The sequence below is a fragment of the Carcharhinus amblyrhynchos genome, unplaced genomic scaffold, assembly GCF_965287045.1.
Source record: "Carcharhinus amblyrhynchos unplaced genomic scaffold, sCarAmb.v2.hapA chromosome_233, whole genome shotgun sequence".
In the NCBI taxonomy this organism is placed as follows: domain Eukaryota; kingdom Metazoa; phylum Chordata; class Chondrichthyes; order Carcharhiniformes; family Carcharhinidae; genus Carcharhinus; species Carcharhinus amblyrhynchos.
Genome location: NW_027649973.1, coordinates 37,034 through 52,619, shown reverse-complemented (window position 1 = coordinate 52,619; position 15,586 = coordinate 37,034). Strand labels below are relative to the sequence as shown.

The 15,586-nt window shown below is 55.3% G+C and overlaps 2 protein-coding genes across 2 annotated transcripts in view; both read right to left on the bottom strand.

Annotated features, from left to right (window-relative positions):
• Positions 1-15,586, bottom strand: part of LOC145338910 (pancreatic secretory granule membrane major glycoprotein GP2-like) — a 91,874-nt gene that overhangs the window by 42,253 nt on the left and 34,035 nt on the right. The window lies entirely within an intron of this gene.
• Positions 1-15,586, bottom strand: part of LOC145338909 (uncharacterized) — a 38,358-nt gene that overhangs the window by 10,098 nt on the left and 12,674 nt on the right. The window contains exons 3-11 of the mRNA XM_080183303.1: positions 15,416-15,465; positions 14,292-14,436; positions 13,128-13,204; positions 12,870-13,034; positions 12,107-12,259; positions 10,378-10,467; positions 8,315-8,404; positions 1,975-2,070; positions 249-338 (exon numbers count right to left, since the gene is read on the bottom strand). Coding sequence (XP_080039429.1) covers positions 249-338; positions 1,975-2,070; positions 8,315-8,404; positions 10,378-10,467; positions 12,107-12,259; positions 12,870-13,034; positions 13,128-13,204; positions 14,292-14,436; positions 15,416-15,465 — 956 coding nt within the window. The remainder of the gene's footprint in view (positions 1-248; positions 339-1,974; positions 2,071-8,314; positions 8,405-10,377; positions 10,468-12,106; positions 12,260-12,869; positions 13,035-13,127; positions 13,205-14,291; positions 14,437-15,415; positions 15,466-15,586) is intronic.

The window sequence follows — 15,586 nt, the reverse complement described above, 5'->3', positions numbered from 1 at the left end:
TCCCACTCCCCTCACTCACTGCATCCCACTCCCCTCGCTCACTACACCCCGCTCCCCTCACTCTCTACACCCCGCTCCCTTCACTCATTTAATCCCTCTCCCCTCACTCACTCCATTTCACTCCTCTCACTCACGTCCTCTGTCTCCAGCTGGAATGTGCGCCAATGCTATCCCAGGAAATGATTTTCCGACTGTCTCTGGGGGGTGGGATGAGGATTCCTGTGGGAATGTTCCCGGAATTCAGTTACCTGAGGTTGGTGATCTGGCTGGGACAGAGGATGACTGCTCGCTGGATTCTCCAGTCGATTGGTCCCCGTGTGTGGGAGGTGTGGCTGTCCCTGAATCCACAAAGGGTTAAAGAACCTGGCGTCAGTCAATATTGGGGAATAATGGAACAGAGTCTCACACTGCTCTTACTCTCTGAACAATATCACACCGTAATCTTTACAAAGTATTCATGTTCCAAACACACCAGATTGCAGCAATCAATCCCCTAAAACCAGACGCAATAGAAACAGGAGTCACCCATTCAGCCCTTCCATCCTGCTATCCCATTTAATCGGGACATGGCTGATCCAACACTATTTTATATTTCATTTATTACTGTCACATGAAATGGGATACAGTGTGAAGTATTGTTTCTTGTAGGCCTACAGACAAACCATACTGTTCATAGAGAAGGCAGTGAGAATTTAATATTGCAGTCATATCTAGGGTGCAGAGAAAAATCAACTTAAGATTTGATTTGAATTATTATTGTCATATCTGTTGGGATACAGTGAAAAGTATTGTTTCTAGCATGCTGTGCAGATAAAGCATACCATTCATAAAGGAAGGGAGTGTGGAATGCAGTGTTACGGTGACAGATAAGGAGTAGAGAAAGGTGTATTCAACAGTCTGACAGCAGCAGGGAAGTAGGTGTTCTTGAGTCAGGTGGTAAGTGACCTCAGACCTTTCATGAAGGAACAAGGTGGAAGACAGATTGTCCGGGGTGCGTGGGGTGCTTTGCCCCGAGGCTTCGAATGGTAACTTGGCCTTCAGAGTGAGAGGATTTGAGTAGAGGAATAGGGATGTTTTGCTTGAATTGTACAGGGTGTCGGTGAGGCCACACCTGGAGTACTGTGTGCAGTTTAGGTGCCCGTATCTGAGGAAGGATGTCCTTGTTTCAGAGGGAGCACAGTGAAGGTTTCCCAGGCTGATTCCTGGGATGGCAGGTCTGTCATGAGGAGAAACGAAGTCAGTTAGGATTATATTCACTGGAGTTTAGAAGAGTGAGAAGGGATCTCACAGAAACTTATAAAATCCTAACAGGGTTAGATAGGGTAGATTCAGAAAGAATGTTCCCGATGGTTGGGGTGTCCAGAACAAGAGGGGTCATAGTTTGAGGATGAGGGATAAACCTTTCAGGACTGAGGTGAGGGGAAATTTCTTCAGCCAGAGGGTGGTGAATGTGTGGAATTCACTCCCACAGAAAGTAGTTGAGGCTAAAACGTTGATAGATTTTGGGAAGAAATTAGATATACCTCTTGGGGCTAAAGAGATCGAGTGGTATCGTGGGGCGAAAGTGGGGAGGGTCAGCAAATTGAATTTGATGATCAGCCGTGAATTCATAATGAATGGCAGAGAAGGCTGGAAGGGCCGAATGGCCTCCTCCTGCTTCTAGTTTCTGTGTCTCACTGTTTCTATGAGCTTCTGACCCCGTGTCCCAGCATCCTGGCTCTCAGAGACGATGACTCTCCCTCCCTCCCCTTCCCCCCGAAGCCCCCTTTGTACCACAGCTTTCTGCAGCCTCTCTCCATTTCAATAATGATTCCCCGTCTCATTCTCCCGTCCAAACGCAACAATCTCACAATTTCCCAGGGGGAACTTCATCTGCCGATCCTCTCGGTCGCTACACCCGCTCACGCGAGTCGGGGATTCCAGCAGGGTAGCCGGGAAATGTCGAATCCGGATAAACTAGCGGCAGTTTGATACCTGAGGTTGCAGATTCTGTCGGGATTCGGGAAGCTGGGTCAGTGGATTCCGGCTGGGATTTATCTTCGGCTCCCAGAGTTGGTGCTGTCCCTGGATCTGTGACAAGGGAGGAGATATGGGAGATCACAGAGTAGAAATCATCCCAATCTTCATCTGTTTGGAATGGAAACTCAGGCCAATTTACACTTCCCAATTTATTCCACCCGCAATCAGTCAGTGCCCAGAAACTGTGTCACAACGAGACATTAAATCACACTGCACTCTGCACACAGCACACTAACTCCTGTCAATACACCCCATTCCCCGCGCTCCCGCTCGCCTCGTTCCCTCCGTCCTGCTACCCTCGCTCCCGCTCCCCTTGCTCCCTCGGTCCCGCACCCCTCGATCCCATTCCACTCGCTCCCACACCGCCACTCCACTCGCTCCCTCAATCCCACTCCCTTGGTCCCCCAATTCCACACCCCTCACTGTCCAGCCCACTCTCCTCACACACTTCATCACACTTCCCTCACTCACTACACCCCACTGCCCTCACACACTACACCCCACTTCCCTCACTCACTACAGCCCACTGCCCTCACTCACTACACCCCACTCCCCTCACTCACTACACCCCACTCCTCTCACTCACTCCACCCCACTCCCCTCACTCACTCCACCCCACTCCCCTCACTCACTCCACCCCACTCCCCTCACTCACTCCATTCCACTCCTCTCACTCACTCCACCCCACTCACTCACTCACTACACCCCACTCCCCTCACTCACTGCACCCCACTCCCCTCACTCTCTACACCCCACTCCCCTCACTCACTCCACCCCACTCCCCTCACTCACTCCATTCCACTCCTCTCACTCACTCCACCCCACTCACTCACTCACTACACCCCACTCCCCTCACTCACTGCACCCCACTCCCCTCACTCTCTACACCCCGCTCCCTTCACTCATTCAATCCCTCTCTGCTCACTCACTCCATTCCACTCCTCTCACTCACGCCCTCCGTCTCTATCTGGAATGTGCGCCGATGCTGTCCCAGGAAATGATTTTCCGACTGTCGGTGGGGGGTGGGATGAGGATTCCAGTGGGAATGTTCCCGGAATTCAGTTACCTGAGGTTGGTGATCTGGCTGGGACAGAGGATGACTGCTCGCTGGATTCTCCAGTCGATTGGTCCCCGTGTGTGGGAGGTGTGGCTGTCCCTGAATCCACAAAGGGTTAAAGAACCTGGCGTCAGTCAATATTGGGGAATAACGGAACAGAGCCTCACACTGCTCTTACTCTCTGAACAATATCACACCGTAATCTTTACAAAATGTTCATGTTCCAAACCCACCAGATTGTAGCAATCAGTCCACTAAAACCAAACGCAATGGGAACAGGAGTCACCCATTCAGCCCTTCCATCCTGCTACCCCATTTAATTCGGACAAGGCTGATCCAACACTATTTTACATTTATTACTGTCACATGTAATGGATACAGTGTGAAGTATTGTTTCTTGTACGCCAACAGACAAACCCCCTCGCTCCCTCAATCCAGCTCCCCCGATTCCACTCCCCTCGCTCCCTCGATCCCACTCCCCTCGCTCCCTCGATCCCACTCCCCTCGCTCCATCGATCCCACTCCCCTCGCTCCCTCGATCCCACTAACCTCGCTCCCTCGATCCCACTCGCCTCGTTCCCTCGATCCAACTCCCCTCGCTCCCTCACTCCCTCGATCCAACTCCCCTCGCCCCTTCAATCCCGCTCCCCTCGGTCTCTCGATCCCACTCCGCTTACTCTCTCAATCACACTCCCTCATTCCCCCAATTCCACACTGCTCACAGTCCAGGCCACTCTCCGCATTCACTTCACCCCACTCCCCTCGCTCACTCCTTCCCACTCCCCTCGCTCACTCCTTCCCACTCCCCTCGCTCACTCCTTCCCACTCCCCTCGCTCACTCATTCCCACTCCCCTCGCTCACTCATTCCCACTCCCCTCGCTCACTCATTCCCACGCCCCTCGCTCCCTCGATCCCACTCCCCTCGCTCTCTCGATCGCACTCCCCTCGCTCCCTCGATCCCACTCCCCTCGCCCCCTCGATCCCACTCCCCTCGCCCCCTCGATCCCACTCCGCTCGCCCTCTCGATCCCACTCCCCTCGCTCCCTCGATCCCACTCCCCTCGCTCCATCGATCCCACTCCCCTCGCTCCCTCGATCCCACTCCCCTCGCTCCCTCGATCCCACTCCCCTCGCTCACTCATTCCCACTCCCCTCGCTCACTCCTTCCCACTCCCCTCGCTCACTCCTTCCCACTCCCCTCGCTCACTCCTTCCCACTCCCCTCGCTCACTCCTTCCCACTCCCCTCGCTCACTCCTTCCCACTCCCCGCGCTCACTCCTTCCCACTCCCCTCGCTCACTCCTTCCCACTCCCCTCGCTCACTCATTCCCACTCCCTTCGCTCACTCATTCCCACGCCCCTCGCTCAATCGTGCTCCCTCCATCCCACTCCCCTCGCTCCCTCCATCCCACTCCCCTCGCTCCCTCCATCCCACTCCCCTCGCTCCCTCCATCCCACTCCCCTCGCTCCCTCCATCCCACTCCCCTCGCTCCCTCCATCCCACTCCCCTCGCTCCCTCCATCCCACTCCCCTCGCTCCCTCCATCCCACTCCCCTCGTTCCATCGATCCCACTCCCCTCGCTCCATCCATCCCACTCCCCTCACTCCATCGATCCCACTCCCCTGGGTCTCTCGATCCCACTCCCCTCGCTCCATCGATCCCACTTCCCTTGCCCCCTCGATCCCTCAATCGAGCTTCCCCAACCCTGCTCCCCTCGCTCCCACTCCCCTCGCTCCCTCGATCCCACTCCCATCGCTCCCTCGATCCCACTCCCATCGCTCCCTTGATCCCACTGCCCTCGCTCCCCCGATCCCACTCCCTCGATCCCACTCCCCTCGCTCCCACTCCTCACTCCCTCGATCCCACTCCCCTTGCTCCCTCGATCCAACTCCCCTCGCTCATTCGATCCATCACTCCAACTCCCCTTACTCCCTCGATCCCACTCCCCTCAATTCCACTCTCCTCGCCCCTTCAATCCCACTCCCCTCGCTCCATCCATCCCACTCCCCTCGCTCCATCCATCCCACTCCCCTCGCTCCATCCATCCCACTCCCCTCGCTCCATCCATCCCACTCCCCTCGCTCCATCCATCCCACTCCCCTCGCTCCATCCATCCCACTCCCCTCGCTCCATCCATCCCACTCCCCTCGCTCCATCCATCCCACTCCCCTCGCTCCCTCCATCCCACTCCCCTCGCTCCCTCCATCCCACTCCCCTCGCTCCCTCCATCCCACTCCCCTCGCTCCCTCCATCCCACTCCCCTCGCTCCCTCCATCCCACTCCCCTCGCTCCCTCCATCCCACTCCCCTCGCTCCCTCCATCCCACTCCCCTCGCTCCCTCCATCCCACTCCCCTCGTTCCATCGATCCCACTCCCCTCGCTCCATCCATCCCACTCCCCTCGCTCCATCGATCCCACTCCCCTGGGTCTCTCGATCCCACTCCCCTCGCTCCATCGATCCCACTTCCCTTGCCCCCTCGATCCCACTCCGCTTACTCTCTCAATCCCAACCCCTCATTCCCCCAATTCCACACCGCTCACAGTCCAGGCCACTCTCCGCATTCACTTCACCCCACTCCCCTCACTCACTACATACCACTCCCCTCGCTCCCTACATCCCATTCCCCTCGCTCACTCATTCCCACTCCTCTCGCTCATTCATTCCCACTCCCCTCGCTCACTCATTCCCACTCCCCTCGCTCACTCATTCCCACTCCCCTCGCTCCCTCAGTCCCACGCCCCTCGCTCCCTCAATCCCACTCCACTCACCCCTTCAATCCCACTCCCCTCGCCCCTTCAATCCCACTCCCCTTGCCCCCTCGATCCCACTCCGCTTACTCTCTCAATCCCACTCCCTCATTCCCCCAATTCCACACCGCTCACAGTCCAGGCCACTCTCCGCATTCACTTCACCCCACTCCCCTCACTCACTGCATCCCACTCCCCTCGCTCAGTACACCCCGCTCCCCTCGCTCACTACACCCCGCTCACCTCACTCTCTACATCCCACTCCCTTCACTCATTCAATCCTTCTCTGCTCACTCACTCCATTCCACTCCTCTCAATCACTCCCTCCATCTCTATCTGGAATGTGCTCCGATGCTGTCCCAGGAAATGATTTTCCGACTGTCTGTGGGGGAGTGGGATGAGGATTCCAGTGGGAATGTTCCCGGAATTCAGTTACCTGGGGTTGGTGATCCGGCTGGGACAGAGGATGACTGCACGCTGGATTCTCCAGTCGATTGGTCCCCGTGTGTGGGAGGTGTGGCTGTCCCTGAATCCACAAAGGGTTAAAGAACCTGGCGTCAGTCAATATTGGGGAATAACGGAACAGAGCCTCACACTGCTCTTACTCTCTGAACAATATCACACCGTAATCTTTACAAAATGTTCATCTTCCAAACCCACCAGATTGTAGCAATCAGTCCACTAAAACCAGACGCAATAGGAACAGGACTAGCCCATTCAGCCCTTCCATCCTGCTACCCCATTTAATAAGGACATGGCTGATCCAACACTATTTTATATTTCATTTTTTACTGTCACATGTAATGGATACAGTGTGAAGTATTGTTTCTTGTACGCCGACAGACAAACCCCCTCGCTCCCTCAATCCACCTCCCCCGATCCCACTCCCCTCCCTCCCACTCCCCTCGCTCACTCGATCACACTCCCCTCACTCCCTCAATCCAACTCCCCTCGCTCCCTCATTCCCTCGATCCAACTCCCCTCGCCCCTTCAATCCCACTCCGCTCGGTCTCTCGATCCCACTCCGCTTACTCTCTCAATCCCAACCCCTCATTCCCCCAATTCCACATTGCTCACAGTCCAGGCCACTCTCCGCATTCACTTCACCCCACTCCACTCGCTCACTCATTCCCAGTCCCCTCGCTCACTCAATCCCGCTCCCCTCGCTCACTCAATCCCGCTCCCCTCGCTCACTCAATCCCGCTCCCCTCGCTCACTCAATCCCGCTCCCCTCGCTCACTCATTCCCGCTCCCCTCGCTCACTCATTCCCGCTCCCCTCGCTCACTCATTCCCGCTCCCCTCGCTCACTCATTCCCGCTCCCCTCGCTCACTCATTCCCGCTCCCCTCGCTCACTCATTCCCGCTCCCCTCGCTCACTCATTCCCGCTCACTCATTCCCGCTCCCCTCGCTCACTCATTCCCGCTCCCCTCGCTCACTCAATCCCGCTCCCCTCGCTCACTCATTCCCGCTCCCCTCGCTCACTCAATCCCGCTCCCCTCGCTCACTCATTCCCGCTCCCCTCGCTCCATCAATCCCGCTCCCCTCGCTCCATCAATCCCGCTCCCCTCGCTCCATCAATCCCGCTCCCCTCGCTCCATCAATCCCGCTCCCCTCGCTCCATCAATCCCGCTCCCCTCGCTCCATCAATCCCGCTCCCCTCGCTCCATCAATCCCGCTCCCCTCGCTCCATCAATCCCGCTCCCCTCGCTCCATCAATCCCGCTCCCCTCGCTCCCTCCATCCCACTCCCCTCGCTCCCGCTATCCCACTCCCCTCGCTCCATCAATCCCACTCCCCTCGCTCCATCAATCCCACTCCCCTCGCTCCATCAATCCCACTCCCCTCGCTCCATCAATCCCACTCCCCTCGCTCACTCATTCCCACTCCCCTCGCTCACTCATTCCCACTCCCCTCGCTCACTCATTCCGATTCCCCTCGCTCACTCATTCCCACTCCTCTCACTCATTCATTCCCGCTCCCCTCGCTCACTCAATCCCACTCCCCTCGCCCCTTCAATCCCACTCCCCTCGCACTCTCGATCCCACTCCGCTTACTCTCTCAATCCCCTCCCCTCGCTCCCTCAATCCACTCCCCTCGCCCCTTCAATCCCACTCCCCTTGCCCCCTCGATCCCACTCAGTTTACTCTCTCAATCCCACTCCCTCATTCCCCCAATTCCACACCGCTCACAGTCCAGGCCACTCTCCGCATTCACTTCACCCCACTCCTCTCACTCACTGAATCCCACTCCCCTCACTCACTGCATCCCACTCCCCTCGCTCACTACACCCCGCTCCCCTCACTCTCTACACCCCGCTCCCTTCACTCATTTAATCCCTCTCCCCTCACTCACTCCATTTCACTCCTCTCACTCACGTCCTCTGTCTCCAGCTGGAATGTGCGCCAATGCTATCCCAGGAAATGATTTTCCGACTGTCTCTGGGGGGTGGGATGAGGATTCCAGTGGGAATGTTCCCGGAATTCAGTTACCTGAGGTTGGAGATCCGGCTGGGACAGAGGATGACCGCTCGCTGGATTCTCCAGTCGATTGGTCCCCGTGTGTGGGAGGTGTGGCTGTCCCTGAATCCACAAAGGGTTAAAGAACCTGGCGTCAGTCAATATTGGGGAATAACGGAACAGAGCCTCACACTGCTCTTACTCTCTGAACAATATCACACCGTAATCTTTACAAAATGTTCATGTTCCAAACCCACCAGATTGTACCAATCAATCCCCTAAAACCAAACGCAATGGGAACAGAGTTACCCATTCAGCCCTTCCATCCTGCTACCCCATTTAATCGGGACAAGGCTGATCCAACACTATTTTATATTTCATTTTTTACTGTCACATGTAATGGGATACAGTGTGAAGTATTGTTTCTTCTACGCCGACAGACAAACCCCCTCGCTCCCTCAATCGAGCTCCCCCAACCCTGCTCCCCTCGCTCCCACTCCCCTCGCTCCCTCGATCCCACTCCCATCGCTCCCTTGATCCCACTCCCATCGCTCCCTTGATCCCACTGCCCTCGCTCCCCCGATCCCACTCCCTCGCTCCCACTCCCCTCGCTCCCACTCCTCACTCCCTCGATCCCACTCCCCTTGCTCCCTCGATCCAACTCCCCTCGCTCATTCGATCCATCACTCCAACTCCCCTTACTCCCTCGATCCCACTCCCCTCAATTCCACTCCCCTCGCTCCATCCATCCCACTCCCCTCGCTCCATCCATCCCACTCCCCTCGCTCCATCCATCCCACTCCCCTCGCTCCATCCATCCCACTCCCCTCGCTCCATCCATCCCACTCCCCTCGCTCCATCCATCCCACTCCCCTCGCTCCATCCATCCCACTCCCCTCGCTCCATCCATCCCACTCCCCTCGCTCCATCCATCCCACTCCCCTCGCTCCATCCATCCCACTCCCCTCGCTCCATCCATCCCACTCCCCTCGCTCCATCCATCCCACTCCCCTCGCTCCATCCATCCCACTCCCCTCGCTCCATCCATCCCACTCCCCTCACCCCCTCGATCCCACTCCGCTTACTCTCTCAATCCCAACCCCTCATTCCCCCAATTCCACACTGCTCACAGTCCAGGCCACTCTCCGCATTCACTTCACCCCACTCCCCTCACTCACGACATCCCACTCCCCTCGCTCACTCATTCCCGCTCCCCTCGCTCACTCATTCCCGCTCCCTCAATCCCACTCCCCTCGCTCGCTCATTCCCACTCCCCGCGCTCGCTCAATCCCACTCACCGCGCTCCCTCAATCCCACTCCCCGCGCTCCCTCAATCCCATTCCCCGTGCTCCCTCAATCCCACTCCCCGCGCTCCCTCAATCCCACTCCTCTCGCTCCCTCAATCCCGCTCCCCTCGCTCTCTCAATCCTACTCCCTCATTCCCCCAATTCCACACCCCTCACTGCCCAGCCCACTCTCCTCTCTCACTTAATCCCACTTCCCGTCACTCACTCCATCCCACTCCGCTCGCTCCCTCAATCCCACTCCCCTCACTCCCACTCCCCTCACTCCCTCAATCCCACTCCCCTCACTCCCACTCCCCTCACTCCCTCAATCCCACTCCCCTCCGTCCCTCAATCCCACTCCTCTCGCTCCCTCAAACCTACTCCCCTCGCTCCCTCAAACCTACTCCCCTCGCTCCCTCAATCCCACTCCCCTCGCTCCCTCAATCCCACTCCCTTCAATCTCTCAATTCCACTTCCTCGTTCCCCGAATTCCACACCCCTCACTGTCCAGCCCACTCCCCTCACTCACTACACCCCGCTCCCCTCACTCACTACACCCCACTCCCCTCACTCACTACACCCCACTCCCCTCACTCACTACAACCCACTCCCCGTCACTCACTGCACCCCACTCCCCTCACTCACTACAACCCACTCCCCGTCACTCACTGCACCCCACTCCCCTCACTCAATCACTCCCTCCGTCTCTATCTGGAATGTGCTCCGATGCTGTCCCAGGAAATGATTTTCCGACTGTCTGTGGGGGGTGGGATGAGGATTCCTGTGGGAATGTTCCCGGAATTCAGTTACCTGAGGTTGGAGATCCGGCTGGGACAGAGGATGACTGCTCGCTGGATTCTCCAGTCGATTGGTCCCCGTGTGTGGGAGGTGTGGCTGTCCCTGAATCCACAAAGGGTTAAAGAACCTGGCGTCAGTCAATATTGGGGAATAACGGAACAGAGCCTCACACTGCTCTTACTCTCTGAACAATATCACACCGTAATCTTTACAAAATGTTCATCTTCCAAACCCACCAGATTGGAGCAATCAATCCCCTAAAACCAGACGCAATAGGAACAGGAGTCGCCCATTCAGCCCTTCCATCCTGCTGTCCCATTTAATAAGGACATGGCTGATCCAACACTATTTTATATTTCATTTATTATTGTCACATGTAATGGGATTCAGTGACAAGTATTGTTTCTTGTACGCCGACAGACAAACCATAGTGTTCATAGAGAAGGGGGTGCAGAATTTAATATTACAGTCATAGCTAGGGTGCAGAGAAAGATCAACTTAATATTTGATTTGATTTATTATTGTCATATCTGTTGGGATTCAGTGAAAAGTATTGTTTCTAGCATGCTGTACAGATAAAGCATACCGTTCATAAAGAAGGAAAGGGGAAAGTGTGGAATGCAGTGTTGCGGTCACAGAGAAGGGGTAGAGAAAGGTGTATTCAAAAGACTGACAGCAGCAGGGAAGAAGGTGTTCTTGAGTCGGTTGGTACGTGACCTCAGACTTTTCCTGAAGGAACAAGGTGGAAAAGAGATTGTCCAGGGTGCGTGGGGTGCTTTGCCCTGAGGCATCGAATGGTATGTTGGCCTTCAGAGCGAGAGGATTTGAGGAGAGGAATAGGGACGTTTTGCTACAATTGTACAGGTCACTGGGGAGGCCACACCTGGAGCATTGTGTGCAGTTTTGGTGTCCGTATCTGAGGAAGGATGTCCTTGTTATAGAGGGAGCGCAGTGAAGGTTTACCAGGCTGATTCCTGGGATGGCAGGTCTGTCATATGAGGAGAGACTAAGTTGGTTAGAATTATATCCAATGGAGTTTAGAAGAGTGAGAGGGGGTCTGATAGAAACTTGTAAAATTCTAACAGGATGACACAGGGTAGGTTCAGAAACAATGTTCCCGATGGTGGGGGGAGTCCAGAACAAGAGGGGTCAGAGGTTGAGGATAAGGGGTAAACCTTTCAGGACTGAGGTGAGGAGAAATTTCTTCACCCAGAGGGTGGTGAATGTGTGGAATTCACTCCCACAGAAAGTAGTTGAGGTCAAAACGTTGTGAGATTTTGAGAAGAAATTAGATATACCTCTTGGGGCTAAAGGGATCGAAGGACATGGTGGGGCGAAAGAGGGGGGTAATCAGGACATTGAATTTGATGATCAGCCGTGAATTCATAATGAAAGGCGGAGCAGCCTGGAAGGGCTGAATGGCCTCCTCCTGCTTCTCGTTTCTGTGTCTTACTGTTTCTATGAGCTTCTGACCCTGTGTCCCAACATTCTGGCTCTCAGAGACGATGACCCTCCCCAACCCCCCCGCCCCGCCAAGTCCCCATTTGTACCGCAGCTTTCTGCAGCCTCTCTCCATTTCAATAATGATTCCCCATCTCATTCTCCCTCCCATCTCACCATTTCCCAGGTGGAACTGCATTTGCCAATCCCTTCAGTCACTGCACCCGCTCACACCAGTCGGGAATTCCAGCAGGATATCTGGGGAATGTCGATTCCGGATAAAATAGCAGCAGTTTGATACCTGAGGTTGCAGATTCTGTCGGGATTGGGGAAGCTGGGTCAGTGGATTCCGGCTGGGAGTTATCATCGGCTCCCAGAGTTGGTGCTGTCCCTGGATCTGTGACAAGGGAGGAGATATGGGAGATCACAGAGTAGAAATCATCCCAATCTTCATCTGTTTGGAATGGAAATTCAGGCCAATTTACACTTCCCAATTTATTCCACCCGCAATCAGTCAGTGCCCAGAAACTGTGTCACAACGAGACATTAAATCACACTGCACTCTGCACACAGCACACTAACTTCAGTCGCGACACCCCACTCCCCTCGCTCATTCAATCCCGCTCCCCTCGGTCACCCCGTCCCTCTCCCCCTCGGTCACCCCGTCCCACTCCCCCTCGGTCACCCCGTCCCTCTCCCCCTCGGTCACCCCGTCCCTCTCCCCCTCGGTCACCCCGTCCCCCTGCCCCTCCCCCTCGGTCACCCCGCCCCCCCCCTTCCCCTCGGTCACCCCGTCCCCCTCCCCCTCGGTCACCCCGTCCCCCTCCCCCTCGGTCACCCCGTCCCCCTCCCCCTCGGTCACCCCGTCCCTCTGCCCCTCGGTCACTCCGTCCCTCTCCCCCTCGGTCACTCCGTCCCTCTCCCCCTCGGTCACTCCGTCCCTCTCCCCCTCGGTCACTCCGTCCCTCTCCCCCTCGGTCACTCTGTCCCTCAGTCACTCGGTGTGTCAGTGTCCCGGTATATCCAGTCTCACCCTCCTGGATCATTTTGAAACAGCAATGTACCTGTGCAATAAACAGCGTTACAGTATGGTGTCGGTTTCAGCTCATAGACAAAGTAACTGCTGCAGTTTTTAATCTTTATCTCTCGCTTCCAGCTGCAGCGATTCCCAATCCCGGTAAAACAGACTGTCCCGTTTCCTTCCCCCTGTTCCAGGGTGGGATGTGATCCTGAAATGAGGTGTATAAATATTGGAGAGTGTAAGTGATGTGAACGGTGCTGGACAGTCAGACTAAATCTGATATTGTAAAGTCTGACTCTACCCTGTAACCAGCCTGGAGATGCTGTGGAGCAGTGTCCCTCTGTGAGCGGAGTCTCCGGAATCTTCCATCCTCCAGAACTGGAATAACAATCACAGAGACAGAGAATTACAGAGTGATACAGCTGGGATTGAGAGCCATTCGGTCCTCTGTGTCCCTGCTAGCCCCTGTGAATGATCTATCCAATGTTGTCTCCCACTCCTCCCATTCCTCTCCCCACTGGATTTTACACCTCTCCTTCCAGCATTTACCCAATGTCCTTTCCAAATGTTTCCATTTCATCTACTTTGCTGGCCCTTCGGCCCGCCATCTCTATGTGTTGGTGGTGGAGAGAGCGAATGTTTGTAGTTAGCGTGTCGATCGAGCTGTCCTGTCCTGTCCCGAAAGGTGTTGAGCTTTCTCGAGTGTTGTCGGGAGCCCCACTCATCCAGGTAAATGGAGAGTATCCCAACAGACTCGTGACTTTTGTGCTTGTACGTGGTGGACTGGCTTTGACGGGGAGTCAGGAGGTGGGTTCCTTTCTGCAGATTGCCAGCCTCTGACCTGCTCTGGTAGCCACAGTATATCAATGACTGTACAGTTTCTGGTCAATGGTAACCCCCAGGATGGTGTTTGATGGGGAGGAATTCAGTGACGGCAATGCCATTGAATGTCAAGCAGGGAGATGATTAAGTTCCCTCAAATTGGCTGGGCCCGAGGTCAGTTTCTGGTCAATGGTAACACCCAGGATGGTGATAATGGGGGTGGTTGTGTGGGGGAGGTGGGGAAGGGGGGGCTATGCAACGATGGTTGAATGTGGAGGAGGGAGATGGTCAGATCCTCCCTTGTTGGAGATGGTCACTGCCTGGCACTTGTGTGGGGTGAATGTTACTCACCACTGATGGGGAGGGAAATCTGCCATCCTTACTCGGTCTGGCCTGCGTGAGGCTCCACACACACAGCAACCTGGCTGAGTGTGAAATCTCCCTGCAGGCCACTCATTTCTCACCAACAACCATTCACATCATCATGGGAAGAATTTACCGACTGCTGTTTCCCCCCACTGGCACACCACACACCCCCCCCACCGGTATCTCTGACCATCGCAGTCTCTCTGCAGTGACTGTATCCACACTGACCCTTTCCTCCCGCTGTGCCCAGTTTATCAGGAAATGTCGCTGCCTCTACCTTTTAAACCGGTACCAGCCTGTACGAAGACCATCATCACATTTCACATCGCTGACACATTCTGTCCATCTGCAACTTGTGTTCCTCCAGGTATCGTTCAGCACAGTGTGACCCTCACAAGGGTCAGTGGGTGCAGAGTCCAGAACTGAGACACAGAGACAGGTTTAATGTTAATAAACTCTGCAGTTCATTTTCCAAAGAGAATTCTGATTATCGGAGAACCGACAACCTCACCTTCGACACCTGCTCTGCTCCTGACATCACCCGATTGAAAATATTACACACTCAATCTCAAGTCTTTACCCACCTTGTTCGAACCAGGTTTCCATCTGTCTCCCAGTGAAATCCTGACCCTCTACCACACACCTCAGACACAGCACCCTCTGTTCCAGATGAACAATTAGAGCCAAGGCAAAAGGAACAAGGCAATAAACCCAACAGAGACACCACAAATGGTCAGGCTGGGCAGAGAGGCAAAACCGCGACAAATGGAATTTTACCAGAACCAGAGAGGGACAGACAGATTGATGGGGATCGGTCAGAGAATCGATGGGGACACGAGGAGAACTGATTTCACACTGCGAGTGGTTCGGGTGTGCAGTGAGCTGTCTGACAGTGTGGGGGAGGCAGGTTCAATCGAGGGATTCGCAAGAGAATTCGACTGGAATCTGGAAAGGCCGAATGTGCCGAGGTTACGCCGCGCTCCCCTCGCTCGCTGCGCCCCGCTCCCCTCGCTCGCCGCGCCCCGCTCCCCTCGCTCACTACACCCCGCTGCCCTCGCTCACTACATCCCAGCCGCCTCAGCCAAAGTTGTGCAGGTTGGGTGGATTGGCCATGATAAATGCGCAGGATTATAGGGATAGGATTCGGTGTGGTCTGAGTGTGCTGTTTTGGAGTGTGGGTGCATAAGCGATGGGCTGAATGGCCTCGTTGCGCACTATTGGCATTCTGTGCTTCCATAAAAGAGATGCTGTCTGCACAGAGTACGACTGTAGGTAAAGCTACAGCCTATGCAACACCCTAACGACGTCACTATCAAATCATGTGATCCTAAAACAATCATGCAAACACTTAAATATATAACAGGGCTCATTAACGCAGCGCAGTTTGACAACAGGACTTACTCAGCGAACCCAGAATCAGCAGCAGGGTTCTCATCTCGCTGGCTGAGATTCTGCAGAGGGAAAGACAGAATTCATATTAGAGAGAGTTAAGAGGATATGGGGAAGGGTGCAGGGATACGGAGCCAGTATTAAACAGTGAGTGCCTGCAAGAGATCAGTCTGTTTCTCCAGT